This window comes from Scardinius erythrophthalmus (genome assembly GCF_964197995.2).
Source record: "Scardinius erythrophthalmus genome assembly, chromosome: 5".
Taxonomy (NCBI): Eukaryota; Metazoa; Chordata; class Actinopteri; order Cypriniformes; family Leuciscidae; genus Scardinius; species Scardinius erythrophthalmus.
This window is the reverse complement of record NC_138225.1, coordinates 7045097-7065411: the sequence shown is the minus strand read 5'-3', so window position 1 is coordinate 7065411 and position 20315 is coordinate 7045097. Positions and strand designations below refer to the sequence as shown.

The 20315-nt window shown below is 36.6% G+C and overlaps 3 protein-coding genes across 6 annotated transcripts in view; all 3 read left to right on the top strand.

Annotated features, from left to right (window-relative positions):
* The window catches only part of ddr2l (discoidin domain receptor family, member 2, like), a 36957-nt gene extending 31468 nt beyond the window's left edge, over positions 1 to 5489 (top strand). Inside the window, exons 14-17 of the mRNA XM_081365021.1 lie at positions 396 to 593; positions 1479 to 1713; positions 3003 to 3152; positions 3327 to 5489. Coding sequence (XP_081221147.1) covers positions 396 to 593; positions 1479 to 1713; positions 3003 to 3152; positions 3327 to 3464 — 721 coding nt within the window. The 3' untranslated portion in view covers positions 3465 to 5489. The remainder of the gene's footprint in view (positions 1 to 395; positions 594 to 1478; positions 1714 to 3002; positions 3153 to 3326) is intronic.
* A 1272-nt stretch (positions 5490 to 6761) lies between these two features.
* LOC308691513 (sesquipedalian-1-like) lies at positions 6762 to 12780 on the top strand. 4 transcript variants are annotated; one of them, XM_081366828.1, is made up of 4 exons: positions 6762 to 6821; positions 8657 to 8787; positions 9615 to 10359; positions 11086 to 12780. In XM_081366828.1, the coding sequence occupies exons 3-4, from the start codon at positions 9635 to 9637 to the stop codon at positions 11120 to 11122; spliced, it is 762 nt and encodes a 253-aa protein (XP_081222954.1). In that variant the 5' UTR covers positions 6762 to 6821; positions 8657 to 8787; positions 9615 to 9634; the 3' UTR covers positions 11123 to 12780. The 4 variants fall into 4 exon arrangements, with proteins under 4 accessions (XP_081222954.1, XP_081222953.1, XP_081222955.1 ...); XM_081366829.1 differs by having other exon boundaries at positions 6769 to 6821; positions 11092 to 12774; XM_081366827.1 differs by lacking the exon at positions 11086 to 12780 and having other exon boundaries at positions 6765 to 6821; positions 8652 to 8752; positions 9615 to 10549.
* Positions 12781 to 15792: 3012 nt separating this feature from the next.
* LOC308691337 (discoidin domain-containing receptor 2-like) overlaps positions 15793 to 20315 on the top strand; it is a gene marked incomplete at its 5' end in the record, with an annotated part of 20619 nt that continues 16096 nt past the window's right edge. Inside the window, one exon of the mRNA XM_081366413.1 lies at positions 15793 to 15827. Coding sequence (XP_081222539.1) covers positions 15793 to 15827 — 35 coding nt within the window. The remainder of the gene's footprint in view (positions 15828 to 20315) is intronic.

The window sequence follows — 20315 nt, the reverse complement described above, 5'->3', positions numbered from 1 at the left end:
CTCAAATCATCTCAAACTGGTTTCTTGAACATAACAATGAGTTCACTAAACTCAAACGGCCTCCATAGTCTCCAGATCTCAATCCAGTAGAGCAGCTTTGGGATGTGGAGGAACGGGAGATTCGCATCATGGATGTCCAGCCGATCAATCTCTGGGAATTGTTTCCAGCATCTTGTTAAATTTGTGCCACGAAGAATTAACGCAGTTTTGAACGTAAAAGGGGGTTCAACCCTGTACTAGCAAGGTGTACCTCTCCATAAAAATGTCTAAAATCATTTCAGAATACACAGTCATCAGTCATTTTCACTATTCACTATTATTTTCACATCAATATTTAGTGATGGATGCTTACCTTTAACCTTTCACCTAATCCCATGATAATTTTGTCTGTGTAGAAATGACTTCCTGAAGGAGATAAAGATCATGTCGCGTCTGAATAACCCGAACATCATTCAGCTGCTGTGCGTATGTGTGAGCTCCGACCCGCTCTGCATGGTGACGGAGTACATGGAGAACGGAGACCTCAACATGTTCCTGTCCCAGAGAGAGCTGGAGAGCACACTCACACACGCCAACAACATTCCGTCTGTCAGGTGTGTGTCCATCATTATGAAGAACCCTGACATGTACAGACTTTCATCTCCAGACAGGGGACAGATCGCTTGTTTTCTACAAGTCAGAGTCAAGCTTAACATTCTTAACCTTTGAATTCTTCAACTTAACCTCCAAGTTTCAAGTCAGCTCTCAGTTTATGATGGAAATGTTTCAGATTACAGGGTTAGAATGAAGCCAGGTTTTCACGTGAGACCTCTCAGTCTTCAAGTCATGATAATAACATATACTGTAAATAAGTCATTTCAATCTGGTCTTTTTTGAAAACCTGAAATCAAAAACCAACATTGTAAAATCTTATTACAGGTACTAATTTTGAAAATGAATTACTAGCCCAAAAGGGAAAACTCTTGTATGTTTTACTCACCCTCATGTTGGTCTCCTTCTTTGTTTCACACCAGTGTTATTTTAGTTTTTTTATTACTGATATAGTATTTATTAATATTTTGCATTTGTTTTTATTTTTATATTTTCAATTTTCATTTTAAATGTAGTTTAAGTTTTAGACATTTTGTTATGTTTGTTATGTAATTGTTACGTTTTTTATATTTCTATTAAACTTAATTTTTTTTCAGTTCGACAGTTCTTTAGTGGTTTTAGCACGTCAAATTAAAATGGTGTATTTTAGCTTGTTGCAAGGCAAAAAAAAAAAAGGTTTTATTCTAAGATTTATATTTAATTTAAGCTTTATTTCAAATAACGGCAGCCATTTTTGATACAACATGGTTTCACTCAAAATACATTAAACTGAATTGAATGTTCTGGGTAAGTTTTCCTCCTAAAAGGTGTAGTGTGTGTGTGTGTATATATATATTCATCATGTTTTGGTTCACATCCCTGACTCTTTTATTTCTATTTCTTTGCAGCATTGCTGACTTGTTGCACATGTCGGTGCAGATCTCTTCTGGGATGAAGTACTTGGCTTCTCTGAACTTTGTGCATCGTGATCTGGCCACACGGAACTGCCTCCTGGACCGCCAGCTCACCATAAAGATCTCTGATTTTGGCATGAGCAGAAACTTGTACAGTAGCGATTACTATCGTATACAGGGGCGCGCTGTACTGCCTATACGCTGGATGGCCTGGGAGAGCATCCTACTGGTGAGGGAAAGACAAGCTGTTGATAAAAGCAAAGTTGCATGCATGTACACTGCTGTTCAAAAGTTTGAGGTCAGTAAGGTATTCTTTTTCAGGGTGGTGTTCACACTTGTAGTTCAGTTCGCTTTGTTCATTTGGTCCAGATCAACAAAAAAAAAAACATTTAGTCCTGGTCTGCTTAGCATTCACATTGGCATTTTTAACACCGAACCTAAAGGCACAGGGATATGTTCACAAGCTGATTGGTCGGCTTTTATTACGTATATTTCGAGACAGAACTTACTGAACATCCAAAACAATGCTGTGTTCTGGGATAAATGTGCTCGTTGTATGTGCGTAGCTACATATGATGGTATTTTGACCAGCTGAGAACTCGTGAAGAGCTTATAAATGTGTAAAGGAGTCAAAACAGCGGCAGAAATCCCTCCGTCACACACACAAACGCAGATCTGCTGTGAGGAGACGCGGTTCTGATGTCTGTACTGAACTGTGATGGACAATCTTGCGATTATGATAGAAAAAACAGGTATGCTTGAGCATTCTGTCCTTTTTAGGGTCGCATCTTGTGACATCCGTGTGATCAGTGTTACTTTCACATGTCATGCAAACCACATCAGATTTTGTTTAGAAGCAGAACGAGACCCCTCTTATTAGCCATCTCGGTCCGCTTGTTTGATGCGCGCCAGGGTTTGGATGGCAGCGTTCGCTTATTCAGATGAACCGATGAAGGGTTAATTTTAATCAAACCAAACATGCCAACTGTGAACACACTCTTAAAGAAAGTAATAGTTTTATTCAGCAAGGATGCATTAAATTGATCAAAAGTGAAAGTAAGGACATTTATAATGTTACAAAAGATTTCTATTTCAAAAAAAATTATTTTCAACTTTTTTTACTCATTAAAGAATCCTGAATTTTTTTTATCAACGTTTCCACAGAAATTTAAGCAGCACAACTGTTTTCAGCATTGATAATAATAATAAACGTTTCTTGAGATGCAAATCATCATATTATAATGATTTCTGAAGGATCACGTGACACTGAAGACACTGAATATTCAGCTTTGCATCACAGGACGAAATTACATTTTAAGACATTACAATGAAAAACAGTTATTTGAAATTGTAAAGAGCATAAGAGACTTCTTTCAAAAGCGCAAACTTTTAAACGGTAGTGTATGAATTGTTCCAAAGCTATTTGTTTTGACTTAACTATTGGCTGGAGACATCTGTCAGCAGCGGATTTCTTTCTTTGTATCGGTGCATTACGGGATACATGTGTGTGTTTTCTAGGGAAAGTTCACAACGGCGAGTGATGTGTGGGCATTTGGAGTGACTTTGTGGGAGATCTTCACGTTGTGTAAGGAGCAGCCCTACAGCCTGCTGTCTGATGAACAGGTCATCGAGAACACCGGCGAGTTCTTCCGAAACCAGGGCAGACAGGTACACACATTGCCTTTGATTTGGGTTGTGATTTGAAGTGAGTGAATCCCAAATTACAGTGAGTTTGAATGAATGCACTGCTGCAGGATGAAAACTTTTGCATGAAATGCATTATTTCTTTGGAGGTTTCATCTAAAAAAGACTTCTGACCTTCTTATTTTTCACCCTCTCTAGATCTTTCTCTCCGCCCCACCACTCTGTCCATCCTCTCTGTTCGAGCTGATGATGCGCTGCTGGAGTCGTGACATCGTGGACCGGCCCTCTTTTAACAGATTGTACCAGGCCCTGCGAACTTTTGCGCCCCACTCATGACCGATACCTGCTCTACTGAAACAACCTGGAGGAGAACTGTTATAGAAGCACTCTGACTGCTTGCCAGTCAGGGAAGTAGAGCGCAAACGTTATAGCCACAATGTAGCGTCATCAGAAATCCAATGGAGGAGAGATTTAAAGATGATGAGATTTCACAAAAGGCATTCATTCATTCATTCATTCATTCCTTCATTCACTTACTTGTATATTCATCTCCATTGCGACTCAAAGAGCTTTTTTCCAATCCATAGACACTTGAGATTTTTTTTTTTTTTACTTATCGTTGTTAATATTTCCTTTGAGTATCTCTCTTTTCTTTACCTTAAATGTTATTTCTGTTTGTTGTTTTCCCAGAAGAACAGTGACTCTTAAGCCTACTGTGTATTCTAGGCAGAAAGAACCAACTGGACGAATGTCGTATTTGTCAAAACTGTGGTCGTGTATCGTTAAGCACTGCTGTCTTTGGTTATTATTTCATTTTTGTCCTATTTTTGTTCCTTATTTACCCCCACACTGGAGTTACTGTGTCTTGTTATGATATTAAGTGTTGTTTTGCTCTCTGAATATGAATGTTTTTACAGGTTCTTTGGATTTAGCCGGGTCGGAGACTTGCTCTGCCTGGATCTAGCAGAACTACTGTTATAGTTAGATTAAAAAACCCTTTTTGGAGGAGAGAGGAGAGGGTTATAGAGCCAAAAATGGACTGACGTGCAATTGTATGCACTGTTTCTTCCCCCAACTTGTAACAGGCCACTTTAAAGTCAACATGAAATCAGAATGGACTCTGTTTGCTTTCTTCAAACACATTTCTGGTCTCATTTAGAGATTGATTCATCAGTGCAAGTTTCCAAAGAAGACAATGTTTGTTGTTGTAATTTCATCAAAAAATGTAAGAACTTTTTTCTTGGTTAATGTTAAAAGGACAAGAAGCATTTCAGTTTAGATATGCCAAAATGTTCTTTTCACCTTCATTTTCTGCATTCAAGTGTCGAATTATGGGGGTAAAATGGGTTGTTAATGCCATTTCATGTTGGCTTTAATATCCAGAAAAATTGCACCATCACAGACAGACAAACTCAATTGTAAAGGCAAACACTACAACTCTGTGATATTGGCATACAGTTCTGAGATTGCATTGTTGTTGAAACTATATGAATCAAGTCTGTCTGAGGATGATGTACAGGACCCATAATATCAATATTATAGAGATCCATTCATCTTCGATCTCGGTAAAAGGCACATGTTTATAGGGGATTATGTATGTAAGATAAAAAATATTCAAAGCACATTTTTCTTTCTCTCTTTTAACCCACTTTAATATTTTATACAATTTCTTTAGTCATTTCATTCTTTTAGTAAATGTTTGTGAATGAGTGTTGCATCAAAAACATTGTAAAAATGACTTGGTGCACTACGATGTAATCAAAATCTAATATTTCTGTCTTTGTACTAGTTTCTACAGCATTCCTTTTTGTGTAGTTTGTGTTTACTGTATATCAGAAATTGTCGTCAAATGTACAGGAGACTTATTGTTTGGCTGCTGAAAGGTTTGGCTATGCGGGACGTTTGAAGAGTCCTCTGATAGCACTGGGATTTCGTTTAAATGTTGATGGTAGGAAAGCTAGGACCTCGACGCGGTTCATCGACAAGGGCAACCACTAAAACTCAATTTCCCAGAAGCCTTGGCTGAAGTGAGCCTGAGGCAATTTCTGTTATTACTAATCAGAGGTGTTTTTTTTTTTTTTTTCACTACATATTTAGAGACCAAGAATGCATGTCTGTGTGAATGCGTGACACTGCGAGTGTGGTTTTGTTTCAAGTGAAATTGAATTGACCTTCTTTTAGCATTTAGTATTCAATAACAGTCTTTCATTCAAACCTTTTAACTCTCTGTATGTGTCCTTCATGTACATTACATAAGCAGAGAAGATACTGTATGTATAGTAATATATTGGGGACTAAGACCTTTTTCTTTCATCTTCTTTCTTATTTTCCATAATAAATATCAATTTTGCTGTAACTGCATTGTTTAGTGTTTTGACTTAATCTGAAGATTTTTCTAAATATGATTTTAAATAATAATTATCATTATTATTACTATCATTATTTTAATGCTACCAATGTGACATTGAATGTTTGACTTTGGTGTGACTGTAGACTCGGTCACAACAGTCCAAATAATAGATGATATATTAATGTGTGCGTTGGGCCGAAACACCCTCCAAATGTCTATCTTGGCAGAACAGTGTCACTTTGACTCCAATAATCTAAAATAGACAATATGATAACTTCTAGCATCATTCTAGTTCTAGTTCTAGTTTTTTAACATGCTTATTTTTCTTTCCATAGTTGTGCACTTTCTGTCAGTTTATGCTAATTGAATATTATTGACTCCCTTGGCCTAAAGTTCTGGCATAGCAAACCCCCACTAGCAAAAACGTACCATGGTACTGCTCTCATATTCTTTGAACATGTACAGTCACACCTAAAAAATAAATAAAAATGTACAGTCATACCTGCTGAAATAAGCTGGTTTAGCTGGTCTCCCTGGCTGGTTTTAGAGGAGTTTTGGACACTTTTTTTTTTTTTTTTTTAATTGACCAGGCTGATCTTAGCTGGTCAAGTTGAGAGACCAGTTTGACAAGCTTGGCCTGCCTGGGAGACCAGCTTTAACCAGCTACTTCTGGGTTTCCTGCAGGGATGGTATTGTGAATTCTTGTAAATACAATGGTATATTCCAAAACACCAACATTAGGCTACCACTTATAAAAACCACCCATAAAAAGTCACCAGTACTTTATAGATCATGGTAATGCCATGTTGCTTTGGATATGTACCATGGTATTTCCATCTGATATCATCACTGTACCTTCCCTTCTGAAACCCCCAGCTAAAACTAGCCTAGGCTAGTTGGCTGGTCTTAGCTGGTTTAAGCTGGTCTCAGGCTGGCCAAGCTGGTGTTCGGTTCAGACCAGCCTGGTCAGCTTAAAAAATAGCCCAAAACCAGCCAACCACCTAGGTTGGTTTTAGCTGTTTGTTTGTTTTCCTCATAGCAGGGTGTTGCTACCGTACCAAAAAGAGCAGATACTTATGACTAAACGAAATGCATATAAGAATGCATATACATAATCATGTATACAATCTCCAACTTAAGTTTAAACATGTCAGAGGCGCGTGGGACTCATTATGATGTTTATAATAACCGATTGTGTGAGTAATTTATTATGCACACATGAGCGCGCGCAGCACTGCTGCTGTTACTAGAGAGATTCCTGTAGAGTCACGTGATCGCCAGCCAGGAAAGGAAGAATGAAGGGAGGAAAGCTGTCTGCGGGCGTCCAATAACACACTCAGAAGGCAAGTTAAACACCGATAAATGCTCGAAATGACGTTCAAGCTTTCTCTTCATGAGTTTCTCTATCTTTGTAACGCGGCTTCATCAGCTTTACGCTAGTAACCAGGCTGCTTTTGATGGTTTGTCAAGCAAACTGCTCGAGCTCAGTCGAGAATGACAAAGACTGTATTAAGTCATGTTGATTTCATTTCCACATGTTGTGCTTATTGTGATGGATGATTTCCTTTCTTTACGAGTGTAAATGAGTTTGATTATGTTATATTAGCTTTTTAAACACCTTCTTGGTCGTTGTTAAAGCATGTAGCCTAACTGTCCTGCAGATGTGGTCTGACAGTGTTTCTGCAGCATTCTGATGCGCACTTGAAATGTAGTGTGTATGTCATTTACAGTTTTTGAACGCACATTGGTATAAGACTGCTGTCTGGATAACTCAAACTGCAGTTGTAGGCTGTATTAGCTGGCTGTATCACTAATAACTGTTTGTTTTTACTGCGGCAGAACCGTGGAACAGTATCAGATAGTAATACCATGGTATTTTGATGTATACATACCATGATGTTGAAATGCATGTAGCATGGTGTTTAAATGATATTAAATGCAACTTCCAAGAACACCATTGTAAATACCATGAAACATGTCTAAAACATGATACTACCATGGGGCTTATTGGTTCCTTTTTTGTAAATGTAACATTAATACAAAACAAAACAAAAATACAGTTACCGGATATAATGCTGGTACTTTGACATGGTACTAAAATGGATGTACCATGGTATTAATCATAGTAAATGTCCAAACAACTTTGTTACTTTTAGTATATACAAAGGTACTTCAGAAAATACTTTTGTATGATCTTTATAAAAAGTATTGTGGTAGTGGTAGGGGTGTAACAATATGTGTCACAATATATCGTAATACAAAAATGCAACAATGTGTATCCCACAACAATGTGGGATAGTTCACCCAAAATAAAAATTACCATGTGAGAAAAAATTGAAGTTTTCAGAGTCAGTTGTACATTAAACTACAATATATTATGTTGAATATAATGTATAATAATGGGGGAGTATTAGTGGGTCCAGATAATGCTTATGTTATGAGTGTTATGTTACCAGTAAAAAGTGGCCTACATTATTTTAAATATATCTAGCCAGTGACAGAATGCAAGCATATTTGTCTAAAATAATTCTGTATTTTCAGGTTCAGAATCATGAATATATTTATTCTGGTGTCACCATTGTCCAAACCTATTCATTTACACCCACAATGTTATATCAAATTTAGTATTTAATCAACAGTACATTTTTTCTTAACCTTTTATTATATGTCTTGGAGTATCGCAATAATATCGTATTGTGAGTTCAGTATCGTGATATGTATCGAATCGTGAAATTAGGGTATCGTTACACCCCTAAGTGGTACCATGGTAAAGTGATGGTATCTGGCATATCAAGGATATATGGTTACGTCCAGGGCTGGAAAAGTCATGAATCTAAAAAAATAAATATTTGGTGTGTGTGTGTGTGTGTGTGTGTGTGTGTGTGTACATTACATATATAATATGTGTGTGTGTGTGTGTGTGTGTGTGTGTGTGTGTGTGTGTGTGTGTGAATTGTGACTTTTTTTGTCACATGGTTTTGACGCTAGGTCTGATTCATGTATAGTTTAGTCACCCCAGACCCCACACAGACCTTTATTTATGGCACTTGTTTTAAGAAAGAGGAATTTGCTTGTTTTAAACCAGGTCAGATGTGTGAAGTGGAATCAGTGTTCCTTATGACACCTCGGTTGTTGACTTCACTGTGTGTGTGGCTGTTTCTATATTTTTTTAGAGCAGAAATGGGATGGAGATGTTCTACATGTGCTGGTGTTTTGATTGACGGTTGGAAGCAGGCCAAACGTGAAGGCTTCGCTAAAGAGCTTTCATAGAACGGTGAATTTAGATCTCTTACCGTTCAAAAGTTTGTGGTCAGTAAAACATTTTTTTTTTTTTAAGAAATTTATATTTTTATTCAGCAAGGATGTATTAAATTGATCAAAAGTGACAGTAAAGATTTTTATAATGTTACTCAAGTTTTTTTTATTATTTTTAAAAAAGTGCTGTTCTTTTGAACTTTCTATCCATCAAAGAATTATGAAAAAAACTTATTGTGGATCCCACAAAAAAATATTAGTCACAAATGTTTTTGACTGATAATAATAAGAAATGTTTCTTGTCTTGAGCAGCAAATCCGCATATTAGAATGATTTCTGAGGGATCATGTGACAGTGAAAACTGTAGTAATGAGTAACTGAGTAATGATGCTGAAAATTCAGCTCACCATCACAGGAATAAATTACATTTGAAAATATAATAATTATATATATAATCATATATATATATATATGCCTATATTTATTTTAGTAACATTTCACAAATTACTGCTTTTACTGCAACATTAAAAAACAGACCCCAAACTTTGAACAATAGTGTGTTTTCATTCTTTTCATCACTTTTATTCACATTTTTAAAATATTATATATATTGGATTGGATATAAAATATTGCAAAACACATCTAATCAGTTTTTAAGAAAGCTAATAGCCAAATAAAAGTGCAGTGAAATCATTGTTATATATATTGACTGATAAATAACATGCAGAACAATTTTTTTTAATTATTATTTAACTTTTTTACGCAATATGATAAGTAGAAAATTGGGTTAAATCAATATTATTAACTGTTTAATATTATCAGTCTATCTCTACTGTAAATGTTTGTACTGTAAACACAGTTTTTATTCATTTCTGTTTCAGAGACGGGTGTCCTCGCCATCATGAAGTTGAACGAGAGGAGCGTGGCGCATTATGCCACATGCAACTCTCCTCCAGACAAGACAGGCTTCCTCTTTAAGAAAGGGGAACGGAACACGGCGTACCATCGGCGCTGGTTTATCCTGAAGGGCAACATGCTGTTCTACTTCGAGGAGAAGGAAAGTCGAGAGCCCATTGGCGTCATCGTCCTGGAAGGCTGTACGGTGGAGCTCTGTGAGTCCGAATCCGAAGAGTTCGCCTTCGCCGTCAAATTCGACTGCTTCAAAGCGAGGGTGTACAAGATGGCTGCGGAGAGCCAGGCCGCGATGGAATCGTGGGTCAAGGCTCTGTCCCGAGCCAGTTTCGATTACATGCGCCTGGTTGTGAAGGAGCTGGAGAGGCAGCTGGAGGAGGTACAAGAAGCGAGATCGTTACAAGCCAAAAGCAAGGCGAAGAAACACCAGGGGGCAGAAGCGGGCACTCGAACCTCCAACCCGTCCCTACAGAACACTGCCATAACGGGGCCTTCGCAGGAGGGGCTGTCTAGCAGAGAAAACGGGGTGTCTTGGAGTAAACACACCAGTTCGGCAAACGGTGTCAGCGAGGGTTGTGCCTGGGACGGGGACTGCAGCGCGAGGGCAAGTGGAGTCAGACCACCTCCGGTGCCTCCGCGGAGGAAGACCAACGGCGGGTCGCTCGAGAGCCCCGTCTCCCCCGGCACGGCCTGCTTCTCCAAACTACATGAGTGGTACGGCAAAGAGGTGGCTGAACTGAGAACAGAATGGCTGCAGAGTAAATGAACGAAGCTGGACGTCTGCAAGAGACTCAACATATATGCAGCCGCACACATACCATACTTAGTGCAATCGTGGTTTAAAGGGATAGTTCACCTAAAAATTTAAATTCTGTCGTTAATTACTCGCCCTCGTGTCGTTCAAAACCCGTAAGACTTTCGTTCATCTTCGGAACACAAATGAAGGTATTTTTGATGAAATTTTAAGAGATTCCTGTCCCTCCATTGACATCTACGCAACTGACACTTTGATGCTTCAAAAAGTTCATAATATTTTAAACTAATCCATATGAATTGAGCGGTTTAGTCCAAATTTTCTGAAGAGACTCGATCGCTTTATATGATAAACAGATTGAATTTAGGTTTTTATTCACATAAATATTGATCAGCGAACATAAACAGAAGCTCAACCGAACTGATTACCACAACTGATTTGTGCATTGAATGTTTATATTATGTGAATAAAAGCCTAAATTAAATCTGTTCATCATTTAAAGGGATCGTGAACTGCTCAATTCATATGGATTAGTTTTACGATCTCTTTATGAACTTTTTGAGGCAGCAAAGAGTCAGTTGCGTAGCTGTCAATAGAGAGACAGAAAGATCTCAGATTTCATCAAAAAGATCTTCATTTGTGTTCCGAAGATCAACAAAAGTCTTACGGGTTTGGAACGACATGAGGGCGAGTAATAATGTCAGAATTAAAAATTTTGGGTGAACTATCCATTTAAGATATAATAGGTCAAATTCATCTAAAACCAGTGAGAGCATCAAAATGAAAATCACTTGTCCACTGTTACTGGTAATTTTTTTTTTATATATATAAAACAAGACCAAGCCATTTTTTAAAGAAACATTCTGTCATTGTTTACTCAACCTCATGTTACATTTCACAACTGTGAGAAAAATCAAGTTCATTTCTTTTTTTAAATAAGCACCAATATGACAAAATAAACCACAATATTTACCCAAATATAGTTTTACTAATACATTAAAGACATTGCACATTGACCTGTTGAGGGTTGACCTAAATTAATCTTTCAATCAATTCATTGGGACACAGTTTGAACTCATTTTAACTTTTTGCAATTTTTGCTTCTGAAGTTTAATTCAGAAATGCTATTAAAATCATCTTAACCTAATGACCCACACAAGTTGTGAGACAAGGATTACAGTCTGTTTTTTGACTTAAAATAAAGACTTAATATGTGTGACTTTAAAAGAGTTTGATTTGGTGCAAAGGTTGTACAGACTACATTTACATTTATTTTCAGGACATTCTGCCAAACTTCTTTGTTTGTGTTCATGAAAGCAAGACAGTGTGGGTTTGGAACGACATAGGAATGAGTAAATGATGACGGCGTTTTCTTTTTTAGATGAACTGTAAAGTCTCGTACTTAGCTTCATGTTGGGGTTTTCCTAGAAACTCATGTTGAAGTGGCTTGCCAGTTCTTATTTTATTTTTAAATTGACGTCTTACTTGTTGAACAACACTGTGAATCCTTTTTCACAATGTTGGTCTTGATAAAAAATAGAATAGCGGTACAATATGTGTTTTCAGAATCAAAATCATCTTGAATGTTAAATATTACAGTGCCAAAGCTGGTCTATGGTCATTTGTAATATTTTTTCAATATTATGTAGCAACAAAATTAACAAAAGCAAGTTTTTTATTGTGCATTTTAGGATGTCTACAATCGAACCCGCCAAAAACAGAATTGCCAAAATGATATCTAACTTTAAAGTATGTAAAAGTGTCTGAGACAATGAAGTTATCTAATTAGACAGCTAACGTGTAATCTTCGGCCAATGGATCTTTTTTCCAAGCAATGTTATTAATTTTTATGCTAAGCCTTGCTATGCTTAATTATATATTATCATACTTGCCAATTAGCTTGTGAATGCTTTGCCTTGCTTTTTAAAACGGACCAATTATAGTCATCATACTGTGACCAACATTTAATTCATTAATACATTAATTTAATACAATACACACAGCTCTCGAATTTATTTATGGCTTTTTCAAAATGCATTTTTTAATGGTACGAATTGTGTGCAATCCTGTAATCATATCTGGGGAGGTATTGCCTACAGTAACACTAAATAGGGTCCTTGACTGGTCAACCACAGTGCCTTCAGATTTCATATAAAACACTGTGTTAGAATCCAAAATAAAATGGGAATAAAATAAATGGGAAACAGTTTGTGTATTAACACGGTCCGTACTGCAATACCGTGAAAATAAAAGCTGAAGCTGTATTGCAATAACCAGTGTGTCAAAACAGGCACTGAAATGACATTGGGTAAAATATTTAATTTGAAGGAAACAAGAATGTAATTTTTTTTAAGGAGTCAAATAAAGATGAGCATCGAGATAAAATATGTATTTTATTTGTGTGTGTTTTTTTTCTTCAAAAAAAAAATGTGTACTCGCACAATTTCACCACAAGATGGCTCAGCATTGCTTTGTATTGGTGAGTGGTTCATTTTCTGAAAGACAGAGGGGTTCATTCACTGATCCCGTGTCATTGCGTTAGTTAGAAATGTCCGTGTATGGAGAATGTATTGAATTTTTATTTGGTGGATGGTTTCTAAAATTCAATGCTCTTGACTTTTTTGTGCATAATAAGAAATAAACTATGAAACATACACTTTTACATTTATATATGCCCTTCGTGGCCTTTTCAAGGACATGGAAGTAAAGATTAAGTTTCGTGGGCATTGTTACTACTGTGGAAAGTTTTTTCTACACTGAATGAAGATTTCATTGCTTTTTCTTAACAACCTGACAATTTCATATTTCTCACAGCTAGTAACACGCTTTTAATGGACCACACACATTTGACAGCGGAAACTACAAAATATATCATGTGAAGCCACAAAGAAAGCATTGAACCTGAAGCTTTTTTTTAAATAAAAGTCCCAAAGCACCACATTAAAGACCCACTGAAGTAGCTTGAAACGCGTGTTGATGTTACTTCTACTGAAACAGGAAGAAAGGGCTGGAAATATCGAACAGTTTTTAAAATAGCCAATAGTGTTTTGTTTATATCACAGCTCGGTCAAAGCCGTTGAGCTCGTTATAGCCGCAGTTTCCTCCTAATCTCCATACTACTTTAAAATATATCATTCTGAGCAGAATTCAAATGGGTCCGGTATGTTTTCTGGTCTGTGCCGACTCGCGCAAGTGTACTTGGTGCCATTCACCATGTAGGAAATAGTAAATGTGTGAACAAGTGAACAATATATAATATATAATCAGCGTCTATTTATAATGTAGGGGGCGGAGCTTCAGATTCAAGAGAGCTTTTGATTGGACAGAAAATCTGATGAGAAGCTGAATTGCAGAGAGATGTCATCAAAATCAATTATCCATATTTTTGGAAGTTTTGAATGCTTATACCTTCTAAATGTGATTTTTGATTGTTTTGGATCACACTTGCTTATAGGTAACAGTAAGGCTAACATATTCATACTAAAAGCCAAAAAAACTTGATTTTATTGGGACTTTAAATTAGGGAGTTGACATGACGTTAAATAGTTAGTCATATAGAGTTATCCAGTGTGACATATTTTTACAACATTTATAATCATATTATATCATAATATATATATATATATATATATATATATATATATATATATATATATATATATATATATATATATATATATATATATACATATATTAGGGCTGTCAAAAGATTAATCGCGATTAATCGCATCCAAAATAAAAGTTCGTTTTTAATAATATATGTGTGTGTACTGTGTATAATTAAATTTGTATATATAAATACACACACATGCATGTATATATTTAAGAAAAATGTGTTATTTATATATAAAAAAATATATATTTATATATAATATAAACTATATAAATATATATACAGTATATGTATGCAAATATTTCTTAAATATATACATGCATGTGTGTGTATTTATATATATACAAAATAATTCTACACAGTACATAGGGTCCCCCTATGAAAAGAAAATATATTTCCCTATATATGAATGATCAATATATTAAATGGTTTAACAGTATATTTGAAAATATACAGAATAATATATTGTGTTAATATTACAATATATTGAATAATACATTAAAAAAAATCATATATTTAAAAACGTGAGACAATATATTTACTAATATATCATAATGTATGTAATTTTATATTCAGTAATACACTTCATAATATATATAGCAGCTACAGGGATTAAAGTTCTCAGTCGCTACGAGAGTATACGACGGATTTCCGTCAATATCAGGGTTCCCCCTGTCCTTATGTCTTAAATTCACTTTTCATAATTTGGCTGTAAATATTCTTACATTTCTCAAAGAGTGTAATAAATGTCTTAATTTTAGTTTGATGGGAAGGACGAGGTGTAGGCTATTCACCCTGCTCATGGGGGATGTGATCAAAGCCTGGAGTGGATGCAAAAGCATGTTCCTCTCTCCACTCTAAGCGTTCTGCTATCACTCCGCTCCTGATCCACTCCAGGTTTTTCCAGTCCCTCTCACGGAAAAACTGCTCCGTGTTCTCTCATTTGAAAGAAAGTTACAGAAAACAACTTCTACAAACAATTTTAATTTGCCAACAGTTAATAATAATAAATAAAAGTGCATGACGTGCAAATCAGATAACAATCAATAGCAATATAAACATGTTTAGTCAGGGCATCACTCCCGAACCGGCATCAACACTCCATTTTCAACATCTGCTTCCTCCTCCACACCACAGACACGTCTTTTTGCCGTCTGTGTCTGGCGTGATTTAACTTCTCCCCAGTTGTCCCATGAAAACCTGCAAAGCACGGCCTGCGTTGTAAGATATCTACGACCGGACTCTCGTAGACTCGTAAATTACACGGACTTCATCCTCCGTGAAGTGCTTACTACACAAAAAAAGTGCCCAAATCCAGCGCTTTTTCAACATTTCGTCACAAGGAAAGCTGTGAAATTATAAATAGGGTTGTTTCTTCTATGAGTGCAAACATAAAAAGGTACGCAGCAGGACTGGCCGCTTTTAGTCTCCGCATTTGTCCTCCGACTGCTACTGCTAGCGCTTTCACCGTAAAAGAGTTTACCCTACTTCCGGTCTCGGCGGCCATTTTTGTGAAAATAGGCCTAATGCCTAATGCATGAGAAGGTTACAAAAACTACACGAATGGCTTTGCACACGAAATGGGGCTTTTATTTTGCCGGAAGCTCAGTGCGTCTCGCCACATCAAGGATTTTTCGTCGCTTGTTGTCGCTGTGTCCATGGAAAGTTTGTGTGTGTGTGTGTGTGTGTGTGTGTGTGTGTGTGTGTGTGTGTGTGTGTGTGTGTGTGTTTTTTTTCCTTCCTGAAAGTTTCCGCAGGACTGTTGTTGCGCGCATCCAACATGACAGAGAGAGTAACGGACACCACGGCTGGCAGGCAAGTCATGTTTAATCATTACCATAGCTCTCTCTTCTTGTAAGTTAAGATGTTTAATAGGATTCTGCAAATTATTAACAGTTCGTGCTATATATCCTGACATTTTTGGCCAGAAGTTTCTTGGTCAGTGCAGATAACGCAGAACGTGAGAGTTTGAGTCGAGGAGGGGGGGTCTCCCGTTTCTGCTCTCCGACAGTTGTACTGACACCGCAGTAATTATTATGAAAGTTTCATATAACTCATATATTGGCTATTGAGGTTATGCGATGCTATCTTCCCTTTCAAAGTTTACTGCAAAGTTATAATGAACTTGTCACGCGCAGAAGAAAGTTTAAAGGGATCACGCAGTTTCACAGCGCGTGCCTGGCTCGGTACGAAAGATACGTGAATTGCGTACGGATTCTTAGAATTTGCGTCATTTCGAACTGGCAATTAAAGAAAGCAGCGCAAAATTATTACGATAATTTGACAAGATTAAACTGCTGGTGCTCATGCGTTCACACACCCGCTTACAAGTTTCTTAATGACATCGAATTAAGTCCAGTGATTACGTAATTTTTGTTACACAACATATACATTATTATTACTAATTATAAGAATGTGGTACGAGCTAATTTCCATACTCAGGCTCGTGTATACAAATGTATTTGTGGAAACACCGCTTTTACTTTAGTTATGATGTATTTTATTATTATTATTATTATTATTATTAATAATAATATGCCATTGTCATTTGCATATACATGTGAAATGGGCTCGTGAACATGTGTATGCAAATGAGTGTATGCCAGATGTGCTTTTCACTAGAACAAGCGACCGGAAATCCTGCCTGTACTTTAGTTTATAATGTATTTTTAATAATAACAATAATAATGTGCCATGCTCATTTGCATACACATGTAAAATGAGCTCGTAAACATGTGTATGCAAATGTAAAATATGCAATATGCAAAATAATAATTATTTTGTATATATACATACACACACACATTTAAGAAATATTTGCATGAATGTATGTATGTATGTATATATATATAATTTATATTATATATTTTCTTATTATTATTTTTTAAATATTTGATATAAAAAACACATTTTTCTACATGCATGTGTATGTATTTATATATACAAAATAATTTTACACAGTACACATATATGATGTAAACACAAACTTTTATTTTGGATACGATTAATTGCTATTATCTCACAGCCCTAGAACTATTTTGACCAATATTTTTTTAAAGATGCATAATACATATACACATAGACATATATACATAGACACATTTACATATACACATATATATACATATACATTTTAATTGACTTCTTTATGTTTTGTTGGTGTGATCAGGGTCTAAAACTAACTGTTGGCCTGTATTAACTTGCTGAAAATATTTCTTACAGCCCACGAAACTGTATTTAGCATATATTTGTAACCTTGTGACAGTGGAGCCATTGAGCTTCCTTAAAAAGAGCTGGTTGTGTCAAGCAGCAGATAAATAAATAACCAAATTAACATGTATGGCATTATATTTTCTAATGTTTATTTATTTCTATAAAATGCTTATTACTCTCGTTTGGACTTTGGTGAGTGTTAAATATTTACCTTGGGTGTGATATTTATAACATGCATCAGTTCAGTTGTGGTTTTCTGTGCATCTCTGTGTATTATATTGACATGAATTTCACACATAGCTCAGAGCACATTCGAAAACTTTTCAATGTATGAGTATAGAGAAGCGCTGATGCCAACATGTGCATGTTCATATATAGAACAGGAGATTCTGTTGCATCATGCGTTCGTCTCAAGCTGTAAGAGTCCCCGTTCCCACACTCGCTCGCCCCTGAACTCCTACCCTTACATGGGGGAACAGTGTGTCGAGATGTGACTGCGTGATATGGTCGAAGGAGCCTTAAACACTCAAAGCAGCGTGCTACTTGTGCATGTGTGTGTGTGCACACGTGTGTGTACATGCACTTCCTTTTGATCAACCTCCTTCAGGTTCTGCAGCCTCATAAAAGGGCGCAAAGCCATACTTTAATGCATGTTTTCTGCCCCGCATCAGCGCTTCTGTCTGGTTTTTGTGCATGCTAGTGTCAGGGAGAGATAGAACGACTATTGAATGGGCTTGTGCAAACAGGACAGGGGATGAATTACAAGGTTGCATTGTATCTTGTTGCGGTCGAGTCAAGAATGCTGTCATTGTGTGTTCTGAGACACTGAATATTTGTCTAGCAGATGCACAGACATCGTTGAGTGCCATTGAGGTGTTGAAATGTGTTTTTGCTTATTTGAAGACATACTTTTGGAATGACCCCCACAAAGCATGCATTACTAGTGCTCTGTGCTAACACACCTCTGCCCCCCCAGCACTATTGGTCACACTTAGAATTAGGGGTTTGTTAAAAAATTTGGTGTGTTACTTATGGGAGTTTGTGCTATGAACCTCAACTCAATTCTAAGCAATCAGAATTACAATTTTTATATGGTGGATGATAAAACTTACATGGAAGGAGGAAGCTGAGGCATATCTAGGGACCATGGGCCGGATTCATGAAAGTCTTTTTAAGATCCTTAAGAAATCTTCTTAAATAATTTTATTAAGAATGTCTTATTTGTTGAAAATATGCAATATTCTTAAAGGTAGGGTAGGCAATTTCAGAGAGGCTAGCAATAGCAAGCTAGCTTTGAAAGCATAGATCCCACCCTCCCTTCAGAGCGTCTCCAAAGCCACGCCTCCTTCAAAACACACACAGCAGAGTCTGCAAAGTTAAATTACCTCATGTCTCAAAGCACATAACATTACAATAATAATTAACATAAACAACTTACAGAGCTCTAGTTGTACCACCTGACTGCTGCAGATTCATTTCGGTGTTGATAGTGTTGACCAAGCGTGCGGCACAAGTGCTGAAAAGTGAAGCTTCAAATAAATCTTTTTTAAAGATGTTGTCTGTCATTTTAGGTAGTTTTTATCACACTGCTTTAAGTTCAAGTGTTCGTTTTTTAAAATAAGTTTGATCTTAGTTCGTTATTTGATGCTATAAAAATGGGAATGTGATGTCATGATTGACAGCTGTGTGATTGACAGCTTTTCTAAACAAAGTAGTCACCAAGGCACCAACGGACTTTATTTATTTATTTATTTATTTATTTTCGGTAGGAGATTAGAGCTTCAACCAGGGCTCCCACGGGTCATGGAATTTCTGGAATGTCATGGAATTTTAAAAGGTCTATTCCAGACATTGAAAGTCAGGGAATTTTATATATTTTTTGTGCAAGTCATGGAATATCAGGGAATTTAGTTTGTTGCTTTAAATTTTAGTTTCCATTTATCAAAATGTATTTTTTCTATACCGATTTTTTTATCGTGCTGTTTCACACATCTTTCTACGGAACCCCTGAGGGGACCTTTGCAAAAAAAGAATAATACGGACTTTCACATGCGCACAAGAAACTTTTGCGTGCGTATGAGAAAGTTTTGCGTGCGCACGCGTTACAATTTCCGGTTTGGTTATAGTGTCATTACTACAAATGTGGGAAAAGGGATGAGATGAGAGTGTGCTTGGAGCATACCTCCAGAGATTTGACTTATTATAGGGAGGTTGTTTGTGGACTGTGCTTTACTGTAAGAAAAAAAGCATGAATATCACATAGGCTAAATGAATATTAGGTCCCACATCATGGATTACATAATCAGAGAGTAGCCTATTTCTTTTCGTTTTGAATTGTTTCGTTTAAAGACATTCCAAGCTATCTTCAGATGTATTTCTCATGTATGTGAGGCATACACCGAGTTTCGGTTAATTTATGATGAGATAGGCTCCAGTTGACGTGCAATGCAAGTGACCACGGCGCGCCTCCATGATTATATTGTCTGCTATATATTTGCTTCTCATTTATTAAATACAGGCAATTGGTTGATGAAAAATGTTTTAAAATTAAAATACAATTTATACAAAACAAAATTCACTTTAAAGAAAGGCTTTCTACAAAACAAAACAGCTTGGTGCTCCGCAAAACAGCAGCCTGTTTTGCCGTTCATTATAGGTCATGGAAATTCATCTTTTTAGTCAATGAAAGTCAGGGAAAAGTCAGGGAATTTGACATTTGGTTTAGAGTGGGAACCCTGTTCAACGTTAATTTCTACATGTCCACTACTGTTTATTTCACACGGTAAACTTTGTACTAACCGTTTCTGTGGGAGTGAGGGCGGGACCTTTATATCGCGGCTTTACTTCCGGCTCACTACTGCGCTGAATCTGGTCTCGCGTTGATTACTGCGCAGAAGCAGGTCCCAGATCTGCGCAAGATGTCAGTGCCATATTAGGACTTTGGCGGCTTCACTTTTTACCAATGGAAGAGAGTGAAGGGGCGTCGTCCATCTTTTTTTACAGTCTATGGTGTTGACATTGAAATGCTTAAATCAGAGTCTGAGGATGTGAACAGCTCTGGGTAGAATGTCACGGGTTGCCATCTTGTAA

Bases quoted from the DNA above. Each gene is read 5' to 3' on its own strand.
- LOC308691513 (XM_081366827.1), top strand. From the start codon at position 9,635: ATGAAGTTGAACGAGAGGAGCGTGGCGCATTATGCCACATGCAACTCT.